This window comes from Lepisma saccharinum, chromosome 5, assembly GCF_977018435.1.
Source record: "Lepisma saccharinum chromosome 5, izLepSacc3.1, whole genome shotgun sequence".
NCBI classification, from domain to species: domain Eukaryota; kingdom Metazoa; phylum Arthropoda; class Insecta; order Zygentoma; family Lepismatidae; genus Lepisma; species Lepisma saccharinum.
The window spans coordinates 5,193,080-5,217,101 of record NC_139233.1 but is presented as its reverse complement, the minus strand read 5'-3'; the positions used below and the strand labels follow the sequence as shown (position 1 = coordinate 5,217,101).

Here is a 24,022-nt window from a genome sequence, read left to right as displayed (position 1 = left end):
GACACTTCTCTCGTACAGTGGTGGTCCCTCCATGGAACAGAGGGAACAGGCTGTTCCCTTCTACTTATCGCCCTTTTTAGCTATTTAAATTATCTATAACAACATAATAAGAACACTTCTTTCTTCCGAAATCAACATGCCGAAGAAAAACTTTCAACCTAACTTGAAGTTTGTTTACTTCACCTACCCTCGTCGTCCCACCCTCTGCTCTGACGCCGAGTATTTCCGACCACTCGCGAAGGTAAACGATCCTCATGGAGCCACTTCCCACCGCGGAAGCTGAACTCTCAACCTGTTTCCTACGAGAGACAGCGAATTCGTTTTCCTTCGAGTTTTTGCTATGTGCTAAAGCTTAATTGCATCATAGTGATAGTTTGGAGTGTAGTAAGTCTATAGTTTCCTAATCTCATTGCAAAATTGCGTCTGCCAGTCATAACGAACTGGAAAAATCTTCTCGAGTCTAAGCGTCTGCTAAATGCCCTGGCTAAACGCTGCGAAATAGCTTCCGAGGGAACAGCTCACATCCACCTGTTCCACCAGCAAGACAAGCGCAGCGCAGGACAAGAAAGCGAATGTTGTATGATCGACCGGCTGAAGACGAAAGCTTTTAGTATATTGAACTTTACAGAAAAGACAGCAGACATTCACCTATCCTAACCTAATTAGAAACTAAAACGAAATCGTACACAAGGCAAACAAACAAACAAGTTACTACAACTCTGTAAAATTATTAACTGGATACTCTTCCAGTGGCAATTTTTTGTTGTCCTTGTTTGTTCCCGAGAGTTAGTTTGGAACAGTTCGGATTTTGTCACAATTTCTACAAATCTAGCGGACGTCATGAAAAAACTCAGCCATCTGATTGCCATTATTGCATTAAGGACGTTTGAATTACAATGTTCAAGTCTAGAAAAAAAAATGTCAACTTAATCTACAAATGGAGAGATGAAACCGGTTTCGACGAAACATTTTTTTTTCTGATCAATCATAAATTGCTTTTATTAATTTTTCTTTTTCAACAATTTTGTTTACATTATATTATATTTGCTTTAACATAGGCATTTTCATAATTTTAACGTGCTTCATGTATGTAACTTCTGAAAATTTTTAACATATGTTTCGTATGTTTATTTGGTTCATTTCAACAAGGGTTGAATTTTACTTGGTTTACTGTATTATATTACGACAGGTATGGGAGGGGAGGGGGCAAGTGCAGGTCACCTGTTCCCCTGCCTGATTTAGCACCGCACGCCACTGCTCTCGTATAAGTAAAGTCTTTTGTATATGTCTATGTGTGTTCGGTTGTTCTCAAAAATCAAAATTCCTGGTTTGACTTGAACGGCCATCATACTATCGAATAAGGAGTTTAAATATTGCATTGAAAATTCAATACATTTTAGGATCAAATACATTTCACAATTGATATAATAATAATTAAAATTATAAACTTATTAACAGTAGTATGCGTTAATATGAAATATGGAAAAAATTACTGCAAGATCCAGGAGTTAGCAGAGCACACTGCGAAACTAGGAGGTCCTGGATTGGAGTCTTCAAAGCTTTCTAAACATACTAAACATTATCTGTATACTTTCATTTTCCATTTTTTCTGGAGTTTGAAAGTATGTGTTGATTTCGATTTGTGCCGCAATGTTTTACATCCAGCTCCAACTTGTATCATTACTGCAAATTGTTAGTACACGAATATAATTTAAAAAAAATATGAAGCAAAAACAAAATATGACAATGGTTAACACCCAGATCACATTATACAATAAAGCAATTTTGCTACGGCAGGTCTAAATTTAGTCCTGAATTAAGACTCCCTTGTCTGTCACATCTGTCTTCATCAAATGGATGATATTCAACTTGACATCATATCTTGAATGACTTTGGCAAAGACCATACGCATAATGCCTACCTGGCATGTTTTCAATGCAGAATCTAATCTGTTTGCAGCGGGCATGATTTCGTGCAATGAATTGCAGGGGAAGTATTTCACTGAATGTCGACCATTTGTAGCTTCCTTTGAGGTAGAGGAGCAGAAGAGAGAGGCGAAGAGGAGTGAACATGTAAGCAATTTTTCAAAAAGGCACTAAAAATACAAAGGCATATTCAATTTTAATACTGTAAATAATGAAAAACCTCAAATTAAAATTCTCTCATCCAAAAGTTATACTTTCACAACATTAACGATTGTACTTTCATATTGCAAGAAGATCAAGTTTCCTGTGCTCACTGGACTGCACTATGGAGGCAAACAGATCGATGTGGGGGAGGCCCACACACTTACGAGAAATAGCAGCCAGGCAAGCAGAAACATTCCCGACCATTGTATTTTTCAAAATACCTTTCAAAACAACAAATTCAACAAATAAACAAACTGCATCAAATTTTCCAAAAATATATATTTACAACATAATCTGATGGTTTTAAATGACTGACAACAAATCTCAATTTTTCAAACTCAATAAAGGATTTTATTTTGTCAAAGATTGCATGATGAAGGGAAATTACAATTTGTAGTTGATTCTCTTTTGTTTTCAGCTGAGAAAATAAGATACTGTACATATACACACCCTGAACAATGCTTAGGAAATATCATACACTCATACAAGCTCTCAATATAAATATATTAATACTGACATTGTTTTTTATACAAGTAAATCAGTTAACAACAAAGACTATATTCCATAATCAACCTTTTTATTACAGCGAACAATTAGTAATCATCAAAGTCTCTTCAGTTCTTTCTTCTGTGTTTGTAAAAACGACTTTTAACACACTCCATTAAAAATGTGAATATTATATAAATCCCTCACACTGAAGCGTATAAATGCTTATCATAGCTTGAAGGTGCATTAACAAATGGCTTCCACTGAAGCCCATGGAGAAAGCATTGTTTTCATCCCTAAATAAAATCTGGAAAAAAGAAGTTACTTTATATTACACAAGAGAATACAATTCTACACAGAACTTACTGGCTTATACAGAAGGTTGTTTCACTGTTATGGTAGTGATGTTCACTCACCTGTCCTAGGCTGTAAAACCCCTGTTCCACCACCAATCAGGTTCAATGTGATGAACTATTGCATGACATCGAAGCTTCCATTGAAGAGGCCTTCTATTCAGCACAGCCTGATCCAGTTTAGCCCACTCATCCTTGAAAGTTTTCCAAAGTCTGTCAAGTGTCGTGTTTGATGTTTTTGGATGTTCTGTTTTAGTACGCTAAAGACACAGAAGTCTATGGGCGATTTAACAGGGACACGTCTAAATGGAATAGCCTTGATATCCGTCTCCTGTTCCATACAAGCCATGTAGGCCACCATTGTCTTGTCGTTATGGCTGCTGGCCTTATCTTGGTGGAAGTGAACTTGGCTGTCACATTGGCGGTGTAAGGGATCTAACACATGCTGTATGTAGTAAGTGGCATTAACTTTCACATTACACGACATGCGGTGAATAGGAAGCTTCCCTTTGGAACAGAAACCTATCACTACCATAAACCCTTTGCGGAAACTTTCTCGCACGTGCGAATCTACTTTCTGTGATCCTTTCCATTGACAGGGTGGTAGTAAATTGCACGTACCTACTTGGACCCATCAAATATACCCACACCTCATCTATGGCGATGCACATAATGTCATTTGGCACATGCTACTTACGCTCATACAGATGTTTGCATGCCACTTTCCATTGGGCAATGTGCACTTTTGAGACCCAAATCATGACGGATGATCCAATTAACAGTTGCTTGTGACAGTCGAACACATGTCGCTATTGCACATGCGTTGGTGGATTCTTTTTGGTGACATATTGCCTTACTTTAGAAATGAAATCTCGACTGAGTTGAGGACCTGGTTGTTTCCTCTGTGGCTTTTGACCAGGAGTCATGTCGTTGGAGGGTGAATTCTTGTTACAATAGATTGCCGCATGTATCCCCTTATCAGACACTGTGAAACCTTTGCTCTTACACTGTTCTTTTAATTTGTCTGTAGCTATATCCTATGCCAGAAAGAGCTACAATGCAGCCATTCCAAAAATAATTCATTTTTGGAGGCACGATGATCACAGATATCCATCCTCGCCGACAACTTGTAGGCTGTAGCTAACTGTCTGCCACTCAGTTGGCGTGAACAACTATAGGGTACTGGGACAAATGCAGTGCCTCTCCTTTGGCAGCAACTGAAAATCTCTACCATAAGGGTGGAACAACCTTCTGTTAAATTAATCTCTCAGGGCAGAATGTAGATGTCCCAAGTGGTATGTAAATTGTCACATATTGACCAAAGAACACTAAAAAAGAGACTAAAACATGATCAAAGTTCATTTGAACCCTTGACTGTCCTGTAAAATGAAATTTTTGTCCTCTAAAACAGTGGCATATTCTCCATATTACCATGTTTACTGCTGGTAAACCAACTCTTTTGTTATATTTTTACACATTTATATTTAATATATGGGTAACTACCCAGAATATATTACACAAACTATTAAAACAAGATTGTAAACCACAAATTAAGTATCATTGAAAGAACTTAAACACTGGTTTATGAACATCACTAATCGTTCACCATCACATCCTTCTGATATCCGGGTTTCCTTCCTGGCTGGTTGATTGGGGACATGCATCCACTGGGAGGGTGATAGGGGGCGATCACCCCTCCCAACTGTAAAGTTTTTGGATATTGAAGTGTGACTCAATTTAAACTATAACTATGAATTGACTGATTGATTTAGTTTATTTTACTTCGCGTTTTGTGCCTCATGGCTAATTTGCGAAGATGGGGATGAGTGATGAAATGATGAAATTGATGAATGGACATTCACAAACTACCAAACCCGAGCAGGATTCGAACCCGGGACCCTTGACGTCGCAATATGATGTGCTAACCACTCTGGCACAGGGTCCAGTTCACTTTTATGAAGACAAAATGTAGATTTACAATGAATTATGACAAGAAAATAATGTAATTTCCGCAATCACAATAAAATATGGTCTGAGCCGATACCAGTGGTATCAATATTTATTTCCCAATACCTGCCGATAGTTTTCACAGCATTTTCGTCTTTTGCCATGAGACATTTTCAGAGACTAATTGTCCTAGAAATTATGCCAAATTTGTAATTTTCATTCATTTTGCATCAGCATTATGGGAAAAAAGTTTTTTTGTTTTTACATAACAATAATCTTAATATTTCGATGTAATTCTCTAATATTTTAGAGCGAATTGATGCAAACAATTGTAGTCGAATACTTACACAATAATAATATCATCAACATTTTGAGCAACTTTTAACAGTTACAATTTTCAAGCATCGATATCGGTGGGAATCTGTAAGAATATCAACATTGGTATGGGTATCGGTTAAAAAGTGGCATCGGGTTAACCCTAAATAAAATATAAGATTACACAATGGAAAGTATCACAAATTATATCATGTGTAAAACAAGGAAGGAAAGGTTGGTATCAGACCATACTGTGCACTGTAGGAAATCGTTCTACCAATATACCTTCAGTTTCATGAGATTTCAACATTCTAATCATCAAGATCCTGCTTGCCCATACAACAGGGCAGTTACTTATTCTCTAGATCTGTTAGATTTTTTCACCCAAGTCCCAATTATGGTCATAATAATAACCTGTGAGGCAACAGCCTGTGAGGGGCAGGGTCTACCTACTGACTGACTGCCGACCTCGGATACCTCTTGAGGTGGGAGATCATCCGACCAGTTATGGGGTGTCGTGTGGTTAACACGAAAAAACCGCAGTCATTGTTGTAGGTTTTCATGACCAGGTTACCAATCCATCCGTCTCCAATTTCCTCACGATGATGGGTGACCACAGGTCCCATACACAGCTCGAAATCTCAGGTGAAAAGTTGATACGCTTCCCCTAGGAGACTCGAACATGCACATATCCTGTTACCAGAGCCCAAAGCATAATGCCTTAGACCGTACGGCCACAGTGTGGGACCAATTATGGTTATTTTGATGCTAAATTCAGCCTTACACCCAGTGCTGAAAGTATGTGTGTGTGTGTGTGTGGGGGGGGGGGGGTCAGGGTGGATATGTGAGGATATGCTGTCTCCACTTTTCAAGCAGCATCTGTTTCAGCTGGGATAATTTTCATAAGCATCACCCATCTACTGCATTGTCTCCATGTTGATCCACACATGCATTCCTCCACCTAAACTCAACCAAGCAACCCCCATTTCAATCTGAATTCTGCATGGTTCCGAAATCTATCTTCGCACAGTTTTTCATCTTTCTTTATCCTGAGGAATATGTCATGGGCCAACACTTTAAGGGTTGCCTTTGTAAAACGAGAGAGTAACCATTCAGATACATGGAAGCCCTTTGTGAATTTTTATGGGCAATAAATTTACATTGCTTACACATGTATCCACAAGGTGGTTGGTGTTTGATTGGGGGGAGGACAAGGGGAATAAATTTTGGCACTTGGGAGCACATAAAAATAGCTTGTACACATTTTATTTTTCCAATTCATTGTCTTCATGTGATTTTTATCTGCAGGAAACATGAAAGGAAAAAGCATTTGCCACCCTAACCAATGTGCTTTGAAGCATTTCTCATGACAGACTGCAACCTGTGATGCTAAAAAAGTTGTCACACAAACCTCTGCTTATCTTCTGCTAGTGATAACTTTTCACACTTGCTGTAGACGTGGACATGCAAAATAATTTGCTCCAGGTCATTTTTCTACGTATTTGGAAGTTTTTATCTGGAAGTTTATCAAATTCTCATTTCTGAAGTATTTCTCAGTTTAAGATAAGAAATAAACATATAAAATACTTACATTCTCCTCTGTTAGTGTGTGTCACGTGTTGTTGTCCTCCTGTACAATTTCTTTAATAAATGCACGACACATTGGACACTCCACAAGCAGCATTGCACATGATGAACAAAAACCCCTAGAAGACAAAGATATTTCCACTGTGAAAACAAATGTGCTTGTCACACCGAGTTTCACTTAGCAATTTTCACTACATTTTTATGTTGTATGGGAGTGCTCAGAGCAAGCCCTGTTTCTTCTACCTTCTGCACCCTAAAAGTGAATATGTAGAAGTATGTTAAAAAAAAAATACAACATGATTTCTAAAAGAAACAGAAATTAGTCAGTATAAAATTTCAAGAAAACAGTATTCTTATTATAAATTATACTGATTTAATATGTTCCATGGTGGCACCAGACTTTCTTATTCATCATTATCTACAAACATTAAATGTTATAATGAAAACTGAACTATTACATCTTGACAGGGTGGGCCATGCAGCCCTGAATATGTAAGCAAGTGGGAAGAAAATACTGGATTTATACAAGTGATTGATATCTTAATTTTTGAGTCAAGCAAAGAGATACTGAAAAAGTATTTTCAAACACCATCTCAGAAGAGTGGCTACATTTTGGGTATTATCAAGCTTAAGTTGCTGTGAAACAAATCAAATGTGATGAACCATAAGGTGTGGAAGTAATGAAACATGTTCAAGATTTGAGAGACAACTTGCAGAACAAGAAAGTATGTTTATTTATATCTAGAATGGTGAGGGACCTTCAAGACAATCCTGTAGAAGGTGCAGCTGATAAATGAGTTACTGAACAATCAGTTTGTAATTTTTATTACTCATGTATGGTGGTGTGCGCACTTCAGATGGTATGCATTATGTATGCATGCATGTATGATATTTGGATATTAATGCTATTCTCCGACTTCTTAAACTTGATGTCGACGTGTATTATTGAATTTAAAAAGGTAAAGGTAAAGGTAAAGTGTTCCCCTGTGCATAGCACCACGCCATGAAGGCGTATAGGGGGTGTGGGGGTAAGTAATTAGTTATAATTTCTTTTCTTACCATTGTAACTAATGTATAATGATGTTAACTGAGCGGCTCAGGAGTAAAACTTGATAAGCCACAAAAGTATGAAACCGACAAGAACGCAGGTGAAAGTTTATCCACTGCACAGCGACTTATGGGTTACTTAATTGTTCCCGTGTGTTTCTAGCTATCAGCGACTACTGAAGGAACTTCATTCACTATTGTAGAGCAACTTCAGACTGTGCAACTGATTGATTGATTTGGCATTTTAAGTCCACTTTATGCACAGTAAGGCTAATCGATACTGGACCTACAGCTTAAAGTGGGATCCGAACCACTATGTGCCTCCACCGAGTATCGAATCCGGGACCCCTTGATTACAAGGCGACGATGCTACCACCATCGGGGAGGCCCAACTGTGCAACTGAATCCAATGTTAATTCAATTTTGAATGGAGTGTGGGTTATCAAGTTTTACTCCAGAGGTGTTCAATTTTTGACGATTTAGGCTGCATATATAATGTGTCCTATTTTGACTTCCAAAATTTCTGGCCACTTTAGTAAAAAAGGCACAAAATACTATTCCATAACCGATCATCATTTATAAGAAGTCTACTTAATTTAATCTAGTTTAGTACTGGCAACATAAACAATTATGATTTCTGGAAACAATGTCAAGAAGAAGCACTGTGACCTTTTATGGTTTTCCAAAAATTAAAAAAAGGGATGGTGTTATCCTACTTTTAAGATTTGGAACATTTCTGAAATAACGTAATCAGCGTTTTACTCAGCCTTGTTGGCAGTTGAACATTATCAGACAAATATGATGATAGTACCATGTTTTAGGTTATAGTTCTATCCCAAATTGCTATAGCTCTCTTGATACAGTTGGTAATTTGGCAATCATTGAAATAGAGGAAGAGTTTAATGATACATTCTATGTAGTTCTACAGGTGTAACTTGCATTCATCCTCCACACTTGTACAGTAACTCGTGTCAAACAAGTAGACAGTGGTGTATGCTGAGTCTAAGAGACCTGGGCTATCTCACTATGACACCTGGTCCTAGGCTATGGAGGAAGGGAGAAGACTAGACTCATTCTTGACGTCTTCAAAGAAGCCACGTTGCCATCCCAACGGTAGTCAGGTTGGAAACTTATAAGAATTCAGGTTGCCAACTTCAGAATCACCATTATCTTATTTTCCAAATCAGCTTAATTCACAGTTTCTAAGAGATTTATTCTCAGCATTTTACTTTCTAGGCTTCAGGCGTCGCAGATAGCCTGGAATATACGCTCCTGCATGTAGAAGAAGAAGGGGGAGAGGGAGGGGGAGGGGGAGAGAGAGAGAGAGAGAGAGAGAGAGAGAGAGAGAGAGAGAGAGAGAGGAAATTGCTGAAAAAATAACAAACTAATTCCTGCAGGATCATGCAGAATTTCAAAACTGAAAGCAAAGAAGTTGGTCTTATTTGTTTTGTACCACAAATTTATTTTCAACATTCACATTATAACATTTATTCTAGTGTTAAGAATAAAAAAAACACATATATCAGTATCAATGAAATCCCTAGAAGTTCTGAATGAAAAACATGGCACACGAATTATGTTCTTTATCTAACAACACACAAGAAATTTGGATGAGGTAGATAATGGTTTTCGTGAATCCCATGAGAGATTTGCAAGAGCCCTTGCTAACTTTGGATTTTAACACTTGAGACCTAGAAACTGTTGATGAGGAGTCACCATCTCATCCATACCATGGTGCAATGAGCACTGACTTACCTTACTTCTTTACCTTTCCTGATGGGCCTGGTCCCCCTTCACCCCTCAACAAACAAACTAACTAACTAATTAACGTCCACTTTCAAGTTCTCCTATAATTTATTTTGCACATGTCTCTATACTTGAATTGCACATGATTTAAAATTTCTCAACGTGAGAGGTTTTAACAGTGTAAAAGTCAACATCCTCTAATTAAAAAGGCTACCAAAGGATCAAGTGAGATAAAAATACCAGTTACAGACTACATTTGACCTTACCTGTGATTACAGGGTAACAACCGCACTGATTCCTTCTTGTCAAAGCATAACGTGCAGGAGTCTTCCCTTACACTAAGTTTCCTAAGCTGTTCTAAGCGTATGTGCCTGAAAACAACAGATTTATGTAAATTCACATTCGTTCCGTTACACATCACATAGGGGTAATTGTAAAGTGTATTTATTTGAAACAACGGAAGTAATAGGCAATGTTAAATACACCACAAACAACTAAAATCAGTAAGGGTTGAACAGAGATGGAGAAATGAAATAAGTTCCTGTTCAAAGCCTATTTGGAGTCTTTTAAGTGCTTATTTTCAAAATTTTTGGGAGCTACTGTTCTATTTTTAGTGCCTCTACATGTGCAATACTAAGGCTGGCTGCACACTGAATTAGACACAACACTATATGACATGCCAAGACATTTTGTTGAAGAAGAAAAAAAAAAGTAAACTGAGCCAGAATGAAAGTAGCATTCTCAGTCAACATGGCAACTGATGAAGAGACAATTGTAGCATGTGCATGTTATTTGTTGTTTGTTTTGATGAGAAAGTAGCACTAACGAAGTAAACAAAGTAGTTAGAGAACACAGTAAATGAAGAACAAAACTTAAGGGCAGGAGGAACAGTTTGTGTCCAGCCAGATGGGAGGACACTTAACTGCTCCTCCCTCCACCAACCTATCCCAGTGGTGACCTGGAGGGGGGAGGGAGGGAATGAGGGAGAGGGAGGGAGAGAGAGAGAGAGAGAGAGAGAGAGAGAGAGAGAGAGAGAGAGGGGGTCTGTCTGCTGGATGGTCGTAGGAGGAGAAAACTTAGCATTTACTTATGGGAGTATTATTTTAGTTGTTCTCTTAATAATATGAAACTTCCAATGTGGTAGAAAAGTCAAAATGTCTATTTGATTAGATGTAACTTGAATAATATTGAAAAACTTGAAAAACCGCTTCCACTTCCAACATGCGGAGAAATTCATGCTCTCTTCTGCCTGTTGTTTTTTTTCAGTAGCAGTTCACATTTCGATGTTATTGAAATAAATGCCCACCTGATGCAAAACTCTCCCTCGTAGCCGTAAGTGGTTTTTTAACTGAACCTGGTAAAGATGAAGCGAAGTTCTTTCTTTTCAACAAATTTATCGTACGTCAGAGGTCCTTGCCTACTTGCACCAGAACAATTGGCTTCTCACTATCGAGCTGATTTTTTTTATCTTTCACACATTGACGAACAATAACCGAGACCTTTTGAGATGACTCATGCTGGTGGCCATGGAGAAGAGTGGATTTGTGCATGGGCAAAGTGTTTTGTTGCATGCCCACTCTGCACAAGACAAAATTCCATGCACCTTGTTGTTTTGTCACACCTAATTTGTGACAAATATTCACATATAAGAGCTTGTGCAACTATGTTCCTCACGACGGTTCTTGACAAAAACTCCATGTTGTGTGAAATCCATTGTATGGCTGGCCTAAGCAATCACAAGTTTGATTTGGAAATGGGACTATAGTTGTAGAAAATAGGAATGACAAAGACATCGAATGCACACTTTATTCTGGATATTTCTTCAATGAGGTAAGGCGAATGGGGAGCACAGATAGTGGGGATCATCTGCATAAATATCTAACGGCAGATACAGTAACAAAAATAGAGTTGTTAAAAAATAAAAATTAAATAATATTATTTATTTTGTAATTCCTAATAGTTGAACAAATGATTGATCGATTGAATTGTTGTTTTAAGTCCACTTTATGCACAGATAGGCTAATCGGGACTGGATGTACAGTTTAAAGTGGAATCCGAACCACTGTGCAATGTGCCTCCACCGGAAATCGAACCTGGGATCCCTTGATTACAAGGCGACAACGTTACCACTATGCCATCGGAGAGGCCTGATGGATTGATTTCTCTTGCATTCCTAAACCTGAAGGTTCATTATTGCATGAGATATGTTATAAAGGAGATAATTTATGAAATGCAACTTGAGAAATATCAAGACTGTACTTCACCATCATTCTTTTTTTTTAAATAATACATAATGTCATTCCTACAATTTGTAACAGTGTGATAAAATTCAATGCAAAATAGTATTTGCATAGAAAATAATGATACAAAACTCACAAAAATCACATTACTTTAACTTTAATTTGCTAAACAATAAAAATAATCTTCTGAAGTATCCAAATGTCAGAAAAAAAAGGCACGATGGTAAAAAAATATCACATTCAGCATAAAAAAATAGAAGTTTCTCTTATTCTGATCCTTTCATAAATAATATGCCTGTTCTAATTTTTGTTTGGTTTCAAAATATTCAAACAAAGTATCTGATACTACATGACTTTTGAAATTAATTGTAGATCAAAAGCTCTAAAGTTTTATTTAAATTATTTTTCAACATTTGAAAACAGGCAATTATGTAAAAAGAGCTTCAGACACATTCTATTGTCTTGCCATAATTAATTGCTTGTACAGTATACACTTTAATAATAAATTTGATAATCTTTCCATATTCATCTGGATGAGAGTCTATTTTACAAAAATAATATATAAATACTGATAATAATAAAGCTTCAAAAATCCATACCTTGGTAAAACCACCTTATCCTCTGGTTTTAACTGGGCATGGTCATTAAAACTATGGAAGACCCTGTCCTTTGGTGAAAATCTGAATGGCCGACTCCCAAAATTAAATTCACATTGTTGGAATGACATGAAGCTGGCTGCTGCGAAAAAGCCAGACCTGCAAAGAAGATGTAACATGATTTACATACATAAACAGACAGCAGCGACCCTAAATTAGGGTGCAATGGCAAGTCCTATGCCAAGGCAGACTCAGGGCAGTCGGTCACATTGCATGATATTTTTTACATAAGCATGTGAACAGTGAACACCCTCATTTACGTTAGAAATCAGGGCCGCTCAATCTTCAGCTCATGGGCCAAATCCTTAATGTTTATAAAACCTCTAGTCCCATACCGTGGCTGTGCGGTCTAAAGCATCATGCTCTGGCCTTCAGCTACACGATGTGCAGAGGTTCGAGCCTCCTGGGGGAAGCATAACAAATTTTCTCTGAGATTTCGGCCTGTGTATGGGACCGATGGCCACCCACCATCGTGAGGAAATTGGGAAGCTATGAATGAGTAGCGTATCCCGGTCATGGAAACCTACAACAACGAATGGGGGTGATCTCTCGCCTCGACAGATGGGAATGAGGAAATGACCGTCACGGGCTATTACACCATGGTCTATTATTATATAACCTCTAACATTGTTTTCATGTACAATCCTTAATGTACTTATTTCTTTGTAAAATGTCTGTGAACGATTAATAAAATAATTAATGGCCCAGCACGTAAAAACGTTTGAGAGACCCTGTTAAAAATTATGTATAATTAAGTACACAGACTATTCATTCAATATGTGAAATCTTGATTGACATTACCCATTACCGCCATAACATTTCATAGGTTAGGCTGCCCAGGCCTGGGATTCAAACCCATGATCCCTGGCGCAATAGAACAATGTGTTAACGCTCCATCATGGAGGTCAGCCTCGCAATGCAATTTTGTGTGCTACAGTGGGTGACAATCCTTAAGATACCTCTGGAAACTGCCCCCACCCTGAACACTCCCTGTCGCGCAGTGGCAGCGCCAGGATTAATCATCTGGGGATGCTGAGGGTGTGCGGAATAAAATTTAGGGGGTGCAATGTTGAAAATAAAGGAAGCATGAAATATGCATGCATGTTTTAGCAGGCACAATTTTCTTTGGAGGGGGGAGTATCAGGATAAACGTGCCAATAATAAAAATGACATCATTATTATTATTAGTATTAGTAGTAGCAGTCAGGGCCTGATTAACGTGGGTGCTATTGATGCTGCAGCATTAGGTCCATTCCTGAAATAGGCCCAGATGAAAACAGCCGAGAATTTTCCGAAAGCTAAACAGTTTTCTTTTGCTATATTAACCTGAAAATAAATCTTAGAATGAAATTTGGAGCCTCAATTTAGGATGCCTAGACACAGCGTTACTTATTATACAGTTACTATTATTATTATTATTATTTGCGCTGCAACGTAACACTAACGTCATTGTGTTTATTGTTCACTGAAGATTTCAAGCATCAGGCCCAATTTCGTCTTAATCCGGCCCCGGCAGTAGTAGTAACAATAGTAGTAATATCCAGGGTGCTATTTGTAGGGGGATGGGGAATTTCCCCCCTCTGGGTACTTGTATCCAGTAGTGGATTAAAGATGTTCTCTCGGAGGGGGCGGGCAGCTATTACTGCACCCCCTCCCCCGAACTTTCGGCACACTTCCCTCACAAACTACAGTCCTACCAAATGTCATAAAATCACTGTCCTAACTACCTAACTAAAATGTTGGAGACCCAGCCATGTGTAATGTTTTTTTAAAGACATAAAATGCATGATAGATGCATTTCGAATATAATTATTTCCTTACATGTAACATATACCGTGCGTCCAATTCCTTGCGAGGCCGAGAGATCGGGAGAAGTGTTGAGGGTGGCGCTAGTGGAGATGCCGACATTTTCAACCCTTGGTAAGAGTAAGGAAAGGAGGCATTGCGAGCGAAGCGAGCAAGAAAATTTTACAAAATGTATTTTTATTTGCATAAAATTTGACATCGAAAGGGACAATTGTCCCTCTGTGTCCCCCTGAAGGTGCCCTTGTCTGTCAATATTTGCCCCTCCTAGAATTGATTTTTTCAACATTGGCGGGCAATGCTGTTCTCATAGGCGCAGACTCCATGGGGCTTCGGGGGGGCTCGAGCCCCCCCCCAATGTTAACGGTGTGGGAGCAGAGCCCCCTAAATAATTTTGCTTAAGAGGATCATATGTATTATTTTGCTTCTCTTAAGTTTACTCTGAATTGTGCCACATGAACGTAACTTTAAATACACATTTGAAATGTTCTACACCATCAACTTTGGGGGGCTGAGACCGCTAAACCATCAACTTTGTGGGGGGGGGGGGGGCTATGACCAGAGACAGCAACACACGTGACTTATTACTATATACTAAGTATGGAAATAATGAGTATTGTTATTTTTTTTTACTAAAAAGAGTTTCAAAGGACGATGTGCATTAACTAGGGGAGTGGATGGGACGTTCGGGCTACAAATGGCTCTCACATGTCATTCAGAACGAAATCATTGATATATTTGGGAGATCTGTTTTGCACTCCGTTGTAGCAGATATTAAAAAGTCGGGAATATTTTGCTATTAAGGTTGACGAAACTTGTGACATATCCATCCGTGGACAATTAATAAATATTCTACATTCGAACTGTGAATAAAAATTTTAATATTTTAGAGGAATTCATGGGCTTTTATGAGATTCCGAACACTGAGGCCAAAACTTAAAAAAGGGAGAGAGTGAGTCATTCATTATTTTTTTTCAGTGATCAGAGGCCCCCCCCCCAATAATTTTGACAAGTCGGCGCCCCTGGCTGTTCTCTCTCCCTGGCTATGGCCTTTCCACAGTGACTGTGCATGAAACTGTGAGTGAGGAGGCAGAGGTGGCGGGAATATTTTCTAGATCCTCTGTGAAGGGATGCTCACCTCACGACTCCTTCATCCACCCTAGTACCTTCATCTAAGTTCATTTCGTGCTTATCTTTCGTCGCCCCTCCCCATTCTTTCGTCATCCTTACCTTTATTCGCCCCCTCTTCGCCTCTTTATCTGTCGTCTCCCTCTAATCTTTTGTCGGTTGCCATCTTTCATCGCACCCATCCTTCTTAATTTTTATCTTTGTTAGCCTTCTGTCTCTCGTCGCACCTACTGTATTTTAGTCACTGCTTGCACTCACCGTTAAGCTTCCTGCTCCCTATAATGGTAGTTCTTTGTAAAATACCACAATATTTGCCATATTGAAGAAATAAAATGAGATCCTTAAGGGTCTGTCGCCCCTCCGTCCCTCTTTTCCCCACTCTCGTATGTTTCTTAATTGACACTACGTGTGATATATTTCATTCCAACCGTGTATATTATTTATTAATATGTGAAAAAATAATATAGGTCCTTGAAGAAGTCGCTCACGACGCCACACCCAAGGGCCACGGAGGGGGCGGTCGCCCCCCTTTAATCCGCCCTTACTTGTGTCCCCCCTCTGCTTGATAAATTTTATCCATGGGGTGGGGGAAATGTTATATGTCATAAAGTCATTATCTCATGGTGTCCCTAGACAGTCATAGAATTTCCCCCCACTGGAAATTTCTTAAATACCACACTGCTAACTTCAAATAAGTTATTATCCTCGTAAATTTCGCAATAAGAAGAGAAGTCGGTGCTAAAGCATTGGTGGCTTCCTGATGGCGTAGTGGTGTCACCGTCGCCTTATAATCAAGGGTTCCAGGGTTCAATATCTGCTGGAGGCACAGTGGTTTGGATCACACTTTAAACTGTAGGTCCAGTCCCAATTAGCCTTTCTGTGCATAAAGTGGCCTTTAAACAACAATTCAATCAAGCTAAAGCATTGGTGTTGGATAAACTGTTTGAACACGTTCAATTTTACATTAGCTAATAATTGAAAACAAGCACACAAAATGTATTTTTGAAAAACAGAAAATGCATGATGAATATAACTATTTTTGTACATATGACATGTATAACATTCACGTACGTACAACACATGTTTTACACATATTCAACATGAAGCAACGTAAAAAATAAGAAAATACATGTGCAATATGTTAACACTTAATTGCGTACGTATTCAAAGATTCTTTAATACACACATATATAACACATTATTGCATTACATAATAAATTAATTCTCTCATAACAGACCAACAGTAAAAATGATATAAATCTCTCAAACGTGCGCGCTCCTTTTCAACCAAACAATTGTTCATACAGTAACAGTCTGAAGTACTGTTCTTACTTCTCTCTCTCTGGCAATTTACAATGCATTACAGAAAAGAATGATATTGTACGCTTCACTCGCAAAAAAAAAAAAGTCCAAATTATTGCAAACTGAAAACAATATTAATTTAATACGGCGCCACATTCTCTATTTTATAACTTTTATATTTATAACAACTCTGAACTTTTACAAATTTACAATTTTTTTTATTAAGAAACGTACTTTCATTTGCATAAAATTGTAAATCGAGGATGGTAATTGCCACTTAAAAACAAAATAAGAAATAATTCTTTACAACAATACCGACGAAAGAAAAAAGCGGCGGCCTCAGTTCTTTCTAGAGACTGCCGACAGTACAGCAAAAGATATGCTGCTTCTCTTTCAATGTTTGGCTGTTGAATGCAATAACAGCGGTCTCACTACAATACCTAACACTCGTGCGCTCAATGTGATTACGACATATTACACTGTAGGAGTAAATGTTTTCAACATGTGTTTTGAATAGGGCATGCGGAAGAAAATTAGGGGGTGCGTAAGCACCCCTTCGCGCCTTCTATCGTCGCCCCTTCTGTAGTGCGACACTTCGGTCTGAAAGCTCTATTAAGAGAAAATCGAACTGAATTCCTCTCCTTTCGAAAAATTGCATGGCATTGTAAATACTGAAAAACGTTTATAAGGAATTATATGATGGAATTATAAACACATGTACAATTTTCAGAATTTGGGAGTCGTAGTAGATTTTTTTAGAAAGAAAGATTCAGGTACGAGAACAGGCCGTAGCCAGAATTTTATTGAGGAGGGGGGGGGGGTCATCCCTTATCAGCAGCAGCCATCTAAAGGCGAAAAAGTGTAGGGAAGAAGCACTGAAGATGAATTTCTCAGTATGTTACAACTTATTATACAAGACGTTTATTCCTGCTAAGTGGATTCAAGAAATGCATAAAGGAGACAGGAAGACTACCAAGTTTGAAAGGCTTTCCAAAGATACACAAAGAGGAGATAAAGTTAAGACCAGTAATGAACTGCAGAAACAATATTTTGGAACCCTTAGAAAAGAAATTAAAGAAAGTTATTGACGTGTTAGTAACACAGCAAGAAAGCAGAGCAGTTAAGAACAGTGAACAAGTAGTAGACCTCATAAAAGGACTTAAGTTAAATGAGATGAAGACGACAATGTTTAGCTTAGACGTGAAAAGTATGTTCCCGAGCATCAAGAGGGGACACGTTTTGGACATTATTAAAAAGAGAATGGGACAAGAAATTATAGGAGAATGGGATAGTGAAAGGGTAGTGAAGGCGCTGGAAACCATTTGGAATAACGGTTACAGTATAATGGGAGATAAAATAATGTTAATGAGTGAAGGACTAAATATAGGTTCCAGTCTAAGCCCAGCATTGGCTGAATTGGTTATGAATGAATGGGAAAAGAAAGTGATAGAAAAGGGAGGTGACAAAATGATTCTGTTTTGCAGATATGTGGACGACTGTTTTGGCATATGGAAGGGAACGAAGAGGCAGCTCGACATTTTTGCCAAAGAAATTCAAGATGAAGAAAGAGGGATATTATTGGAACTTGAAATAGAAGAAGAAGACAAGTTAAGCTATCTAGATATATTGATGAAAAGGAAAAGAGGAAAAGAAATTGAAACCGCTTGGCATCAGAAGAAGTGTGCAGCAGGGGTATTCTGCCACAAAAGAAGTGATGTAAGTGAGGTGACAAAAATAAATTTTATAAAGAATATGGAGGACAGAATCAAGAAAATATGCATGAAAGAATGTGAAAAAGAAGGCAAAATAAATAGCCTATGGAAACAGCTCGAAAAGAATGGCTATGAGAAGCAGGATAGACTGGACATAAACAGAAGAAGTAAGAAAACTGGCAGGGGAGAATTGGAAGAGAAAGAAAAAGAGGAGAGAAGGTTTGGAATAAGGAGTATGGGGAAGACCACAGAAAAGATATGCAAAGTGCTTAGGAAAGCAGGAATTAAAACTTACAGGAAGGGAGGGAGAAGCATCTTAGGAATAGCGAGGAATGCTAACAAGAAAAAGGAAAACAGAGAAGAGGAAGAAGAAGGGATTATCTACGAAGTAAAATGTAAAGAATGTCAGAGTGTGTACATAGGAGAAACGAAAAAAAGGCTGAAAGACAGGTTGAAACAACATAGGGATGATGTACGACTTAAGAGAGAGAGAAATGCAATATTTAAACACACGAGAGAAACAGGACATGACATAGAGTGGGATGAGGCTAAGCAAATAGGAAGGGAGAAGAGAATGCTAGTGAGAAAATGGAAGGAAGCCAAGGAAATAGAGAAGAAAGGCGAAGAAGACACAATGAACTGGAATGGGGGACTGAAGTTAAACAAAGAATGGAAGAAGATGTTGGAAAGAGTGGAAAGGACAAGAGAAAAAGAGGAGAGGAGAAGGAAGAAAAATGAAGGGAAAAGAGCATGAGATTAAAAAGTCCAACCACATTCTATATGGAAGTAATTGTGTTTAGCCTTTTAGGTGAAAGTAAAGTTGGAAAGTGAAAGTCATCCAAACAACTTTCTAAATAGTCTGGAGGGAGTAATGTTTGTGTGTATATATATTACCCTTCTTGTTGTATCTGGTTACTTTTGTACTTGATACAGAGTCTGAAGAAGACCTTGCTAGAAGGTTGAAACGTTACGTTAGTTTATGTTTTTAATAAAATAAATTACTGCCTTGGTCAGCATATTTAGTTTTTCATAATCATGGAAACAAGGCTTAATGGAGTTATAACTGCTAAGGAACTAAATTTGATTACCACTACACACCTTTTAAATGAGATATTTGTAGGGTTTCGGGGGGGGGGGGTCAGCCCTCCACTTGGCTACGTGCAAGAAAGTGGATTTAAAACATAAAAATTAAAAAAAATCAAACTCAAATAGAAAAGGGTTTTATGATATTTTTGCGACCTGTTTTAAATTAAAAAAAAAAAAAACAAAAAAAAAAAACGACTGTACTAGCTGTTGGAGAGTGAACACACAAACTTTGTGACTCGGGGCAAGGTGGGATCTCTCTCCCGGTGAACGTCCGAGGGGAGAGGACAAGAATTCTCCGAAGGTCATCCTCGTCGTAAACCTACCTGGCGATCTCTGGATTCCAGTGGCCACATTCCACAGGTAGCGGGGGAATCGGAGGCATTTCCTGCCTTCAAAACAACACGGAAAGGGAGGGGGGGGGTCGGCTCCTTCAGGGACGAACAGGTTCCTAAAATTTTCGGCAATTCTGCAAACTTCACAAATCACGCGCGTAATTTAAAACCCTCGAATATTTTGAGTCCAGTGTCAGGATTTGGAGAGACGTAATATCACACTGAAAAAAAGTGGATAAAAAAAACACTGCACTTAAAGCCGGTGTCATAAAATCCAGTTTATGCTCCGATAAGCTAATCGGGACTAAATTTAGTTTAAAAGTGGAATCCGAACCATTATTTGCCTGCAGCGGGTATCGGACCGGATCACAAGACACAAACATACGAAATTACACACGTGTGTCAACGTACATTTACAATTTTGTTGAGCGTCGCTTTTTTGTAACCCTTGGCTAATAGCAACAACGACGAAGAGTGATAAGTAAAGGAAGTTGACGAAATAAGTCACAAAGAACAACCATGACCAAGCCAGGATTCGAATCCGGTAGCTTCGGTGGCGAGATGGAAACGCCTCACTGGATGATATTCAGCGAGCAACTTCCCCCACAATTCATTGCGCCATATTTTCGGCAAACAGATCAGATCCTGCGTTGAAAACATCCTGGCTAAGCATTGTGCGTATGGTATTTACCGAAGCGATCCAAGGTCCGATTATCCTGATCATATGAGGAACGTGCACTTTTCACCTTTTCCGAAACCCTACAGAAACAGTAAAGAGTGTGTGTGTAACAAGGCTTTTCATATACTTTCCTTACCACAAGCGAATCTGTTCGCCGGCATTTTTTCCCAGAGTGCCTTCGTGATGACGTCAAGTTGAATATCACCTATTACATACGAAAAAGACAAAAAAAAAAAAAAAACTGTTTCCATAAACGATTATTCAGCTTAGTATGATTCATTTACTTGGCTTACCTGCCACTTTTGGCTAATCGCAAAGATGAGGATGAATGGTGATACTGATAAGAGGCAATCACAACACACGCCCCACTGGCTGCGAGTCCCGGCGCCAGAGCCTCGTTACACTGCAAAATGCAGTCCAAGGTATAGCCAGGGCATCTGCTGAAAGGCTCACCTCTTACTACCCACTCAGCTTACTATAGTGCACATTAAATATACTATAACAACCCAAATCTGCACGAACAGCACATACCAAATGCAAAATGAAGATTAACAATCTCATAATTCATAGGTCAATGCATTACATGTTATCATTTACCACTTCTATTGTATGTATAAGGACGGCGAAGTTAATATTCTGTTACCTTGTTAATACAGTGGACTGTCTTTATTTCGAACTTGAATAATTCGAATTACTCGGTAATTCGAACAGAAGTTTATTACCCTTGAAACGATCTTAATGACGTGATGTCTTTGTTAATTCGAACTTTTTTTAAATTTCGGTTTCAAATTAGTGTCTTGTTTTTGAAAAATATCGCCGCAACCGAATTGCGCACACTTTAGATCCAGGATTGCGCACAACTCTCACTGACCTGTTTTGCGCACAGATTTTGATCGAACGTTGCCACTTTGATAGCTTTAAAGTCTGTGCGCAAAACTGTTTTTTCTTTAGACAAGAAGAGAGAGAGAAATTAGATAAAATAGTAAATCTCTTAAATATAATTTTACCAGTAAATGTAACAAGTCAAGATAGGTTAGGTTAGGTTAGGCAAAACACAGCAAAAACACGTGTAAGTCCACACACACACACACACAAACAAACACAACAGAAGTGAGAACAGCTTGAGAATATTTTACATCTGACAACATCGCCTCTTTTTTTGTGCGCAATCCTGTACAATGTACCACTGACAAAACCGGAAAAGTGTGCGCAATCCGGCTGTAGCCAAAAATATGGCCTGCATTTTGATGTCCGTCAAAATACGATTGGCTTGTTTTCTGCTTCTTAATCCGACCTCCGCGGCGGAGGGGTTAGCACAGACCACTACGACGCCAGGGGTACCGGGTTCGAATCTCGGCCTGGGCATGGGTGTTTTCTGTAAGTGCCCCTTCATCAATTTCACTCATCATCATCGTGATTAGACAAAAGTGGCAGAAAAGCGAAGTAAATAAAATGGCCCTAACATAATCAGTGACGAACCTGTGTTATCAGTGTGCATCTAGCGTTTGTTTCAACATTCCCCACTTCTTATATCTTCGAACGTAGTTTTTGCTCAAGCATTTTTACATGATTTGACCAATTTAAGAGACCGTGAAAACGTTTGAAACCATATCCTCAACCTTCGCGCATTCCAAAGGGCCTTAGAAGAACGGTGTCAAGGTCGGCCAGCTCATCGCCCTACCTTCTTCCCATCCACAGGAAACGCTACGCCTCCCACGGCAATGCCTACACACAGTTTTCTTCAGACTAGTGTTGCCATACGACGAAAAATGTCCTGGCCAAATTATAGATAAAAAAATCGGGAGACAAAAAAGAGCATCATTAAAGTACTGGCAAATTTGAAATTATTAGGTTAAAATTTTCCTGGTGCAATTAGGAACAGAGATGGCCAAATCCAGATGATATCGGTTAATTTTCTTATCCGGATTCAAATATCGGATATTCTGATATCCGAAATGATAATGTGTGCATTATCCGGACACTTTTTTTTTTTTTATCGTTTATCCGTTTTACGGGCTATCCACATATTATTTAATTCGCCATGTTCGTATTTCACTGTACGGATTTTGTAGAAATCCTTCATCAAATCTGTACTACTCAGATATCCGTTGCATCTGAAACGGATATCGGATAATTTGAAATCCGGATATCCGTTATCAAGGGCGTATCCAAGGGGTTCTGCCCCCCCAATGCCTTTATTTTTTTTGTGAATTCTGAAAATAACATCCACTAAAAGTATTTTCTTCTTTTTTTTTAACACTGAGTACAGCTGAAAATCTGACTTCAGTTAGAAACTCTTTTGGTACAATAAGTGAAGTTGATGTGCATTTTTCTAAAAAAATAATATATGCAGAGGTGATATACTAATAACAAATATATTGCATTATGCACCAGACATAAAAACTATTGTTAATGTGTGAACACGATTTATAGAAGAACATGATTCACTTCACGCTTTTGTGAAATTTCTTAAGCCTTGTCAGTTAAGCGGAACTGTCCGAATGAACCATCCCAAACAAGTGATCTAACAAAAGTTGAAAAGGGGACTTCCTTAATTGTACTCTTTATCTATGAAATGTTTTTCAGTTTTACTGTACAGTTGTCAAAGTATTTTGGGTCTTCATCACAATTTAGCCTCTTAGACGTCACAGAACTGCTTCATGAAATTTCAAATGAAGAGTTAAGTGAAATATTTCATACTGTTTCTGAAAAGTGTCAACACTTTTAATTCTGAAATTACGATTCGAAGAATAACAAACCACAATAATAATAATAATATAATAATAATAAACGAGATAACTATCATCGTATTATTATAGAGGGAGACACGCCATTGGCCTTGGAGGATGGGCACACCTGGCTGGACCACCGCCAAATTTTCTTTTCTGTGGCTCTGTCAGTTATCTGGATTTGGGGTCAAAGAATGGAGAAATACGATTGATTGATTTAGTTTATTTTACTTCGCTTTTCTGCCACTTTTAACTAATCGCGAAGATGAGGATGAGTAGTGATTATCATGAAATTTATGAAAGGACACACTTAAAGAACACCCATGTCGAGTCCGGGGTTAGAACCCGGGACCCCTGAGGGAGAGATACGAGAAAAATATGGATTGAATTAGGGTATTTTACGTCGCTGTTCTTGAATTTTTGGCTAATCGCGAATGTGAGGATGAGCGATGATAAGATGAAATTACTGAAGGGACACTCACAAAGAACACCCACGCTCGGACCGGGATTCGAACCCGGGAAACTTAGAGAAAGGGGGAAATTTGGCACCCGCGATAGGGAAAATGTGCCGACAGAATGCGGCAACACTGCTCCAGACTTCATTCTGATCTTCAACAAAGAATGAGTGGCAGAAGAAAGAAGGGGCGAGTTCACCGTTCCCTCCAAAAGAACGCATTCTGGTTCAGGCCCGTTTTATAATTACTTCAGTAATTACTTCAGTTCAGTGGCGAGTGAAACATGAAAT

The 24,022-nt window shown here is 38.5% G+C and overlaps 1 protein-coding gene across 2 annotated transcripts in view; it reads right to left on the bottom strand.

Moving 5' to 3' along the window:
- Positions 1-2,466: 2,466 nt before the first annotated feature.
- The window catches only part of LOC145987626 (RING finger and SPRY domain-containing protein 1-like), a 60,486-nt gene continuing 38,930 nt past the window's right edge, over positions 2,467-24,022 (bottom strand). The window contains exons 10-13 of one of the 2 annotated variants that reach the window (XM_083122041.1): positions 12,450-12,605; positions 9,877-9,981; positions 6,822-6,936; positions 2,467-2,922 (exon numbers count right to left, since the gene is read on the bottom strand). In XM_083122041.1, the coding sequence (XP_082978167.1) occupies positions 6,843-6,936; positions 9,877-9,981; positions 12,450-12,605 (355 nt within the window). In that variant the 3' untranslated portion in view covers positions 2,467-2,922; positions 6,822-6,842. Of the gene's footprint in view, positions 2,923-5,391; positions 5,407-6,821; positions 6,937-9,876; positions 9,982-12,449; positions 12,606-24,022 lie in introns of those variants that run through there. The other variant, XM_083122042.1, reaches the window with a different exon arrangement.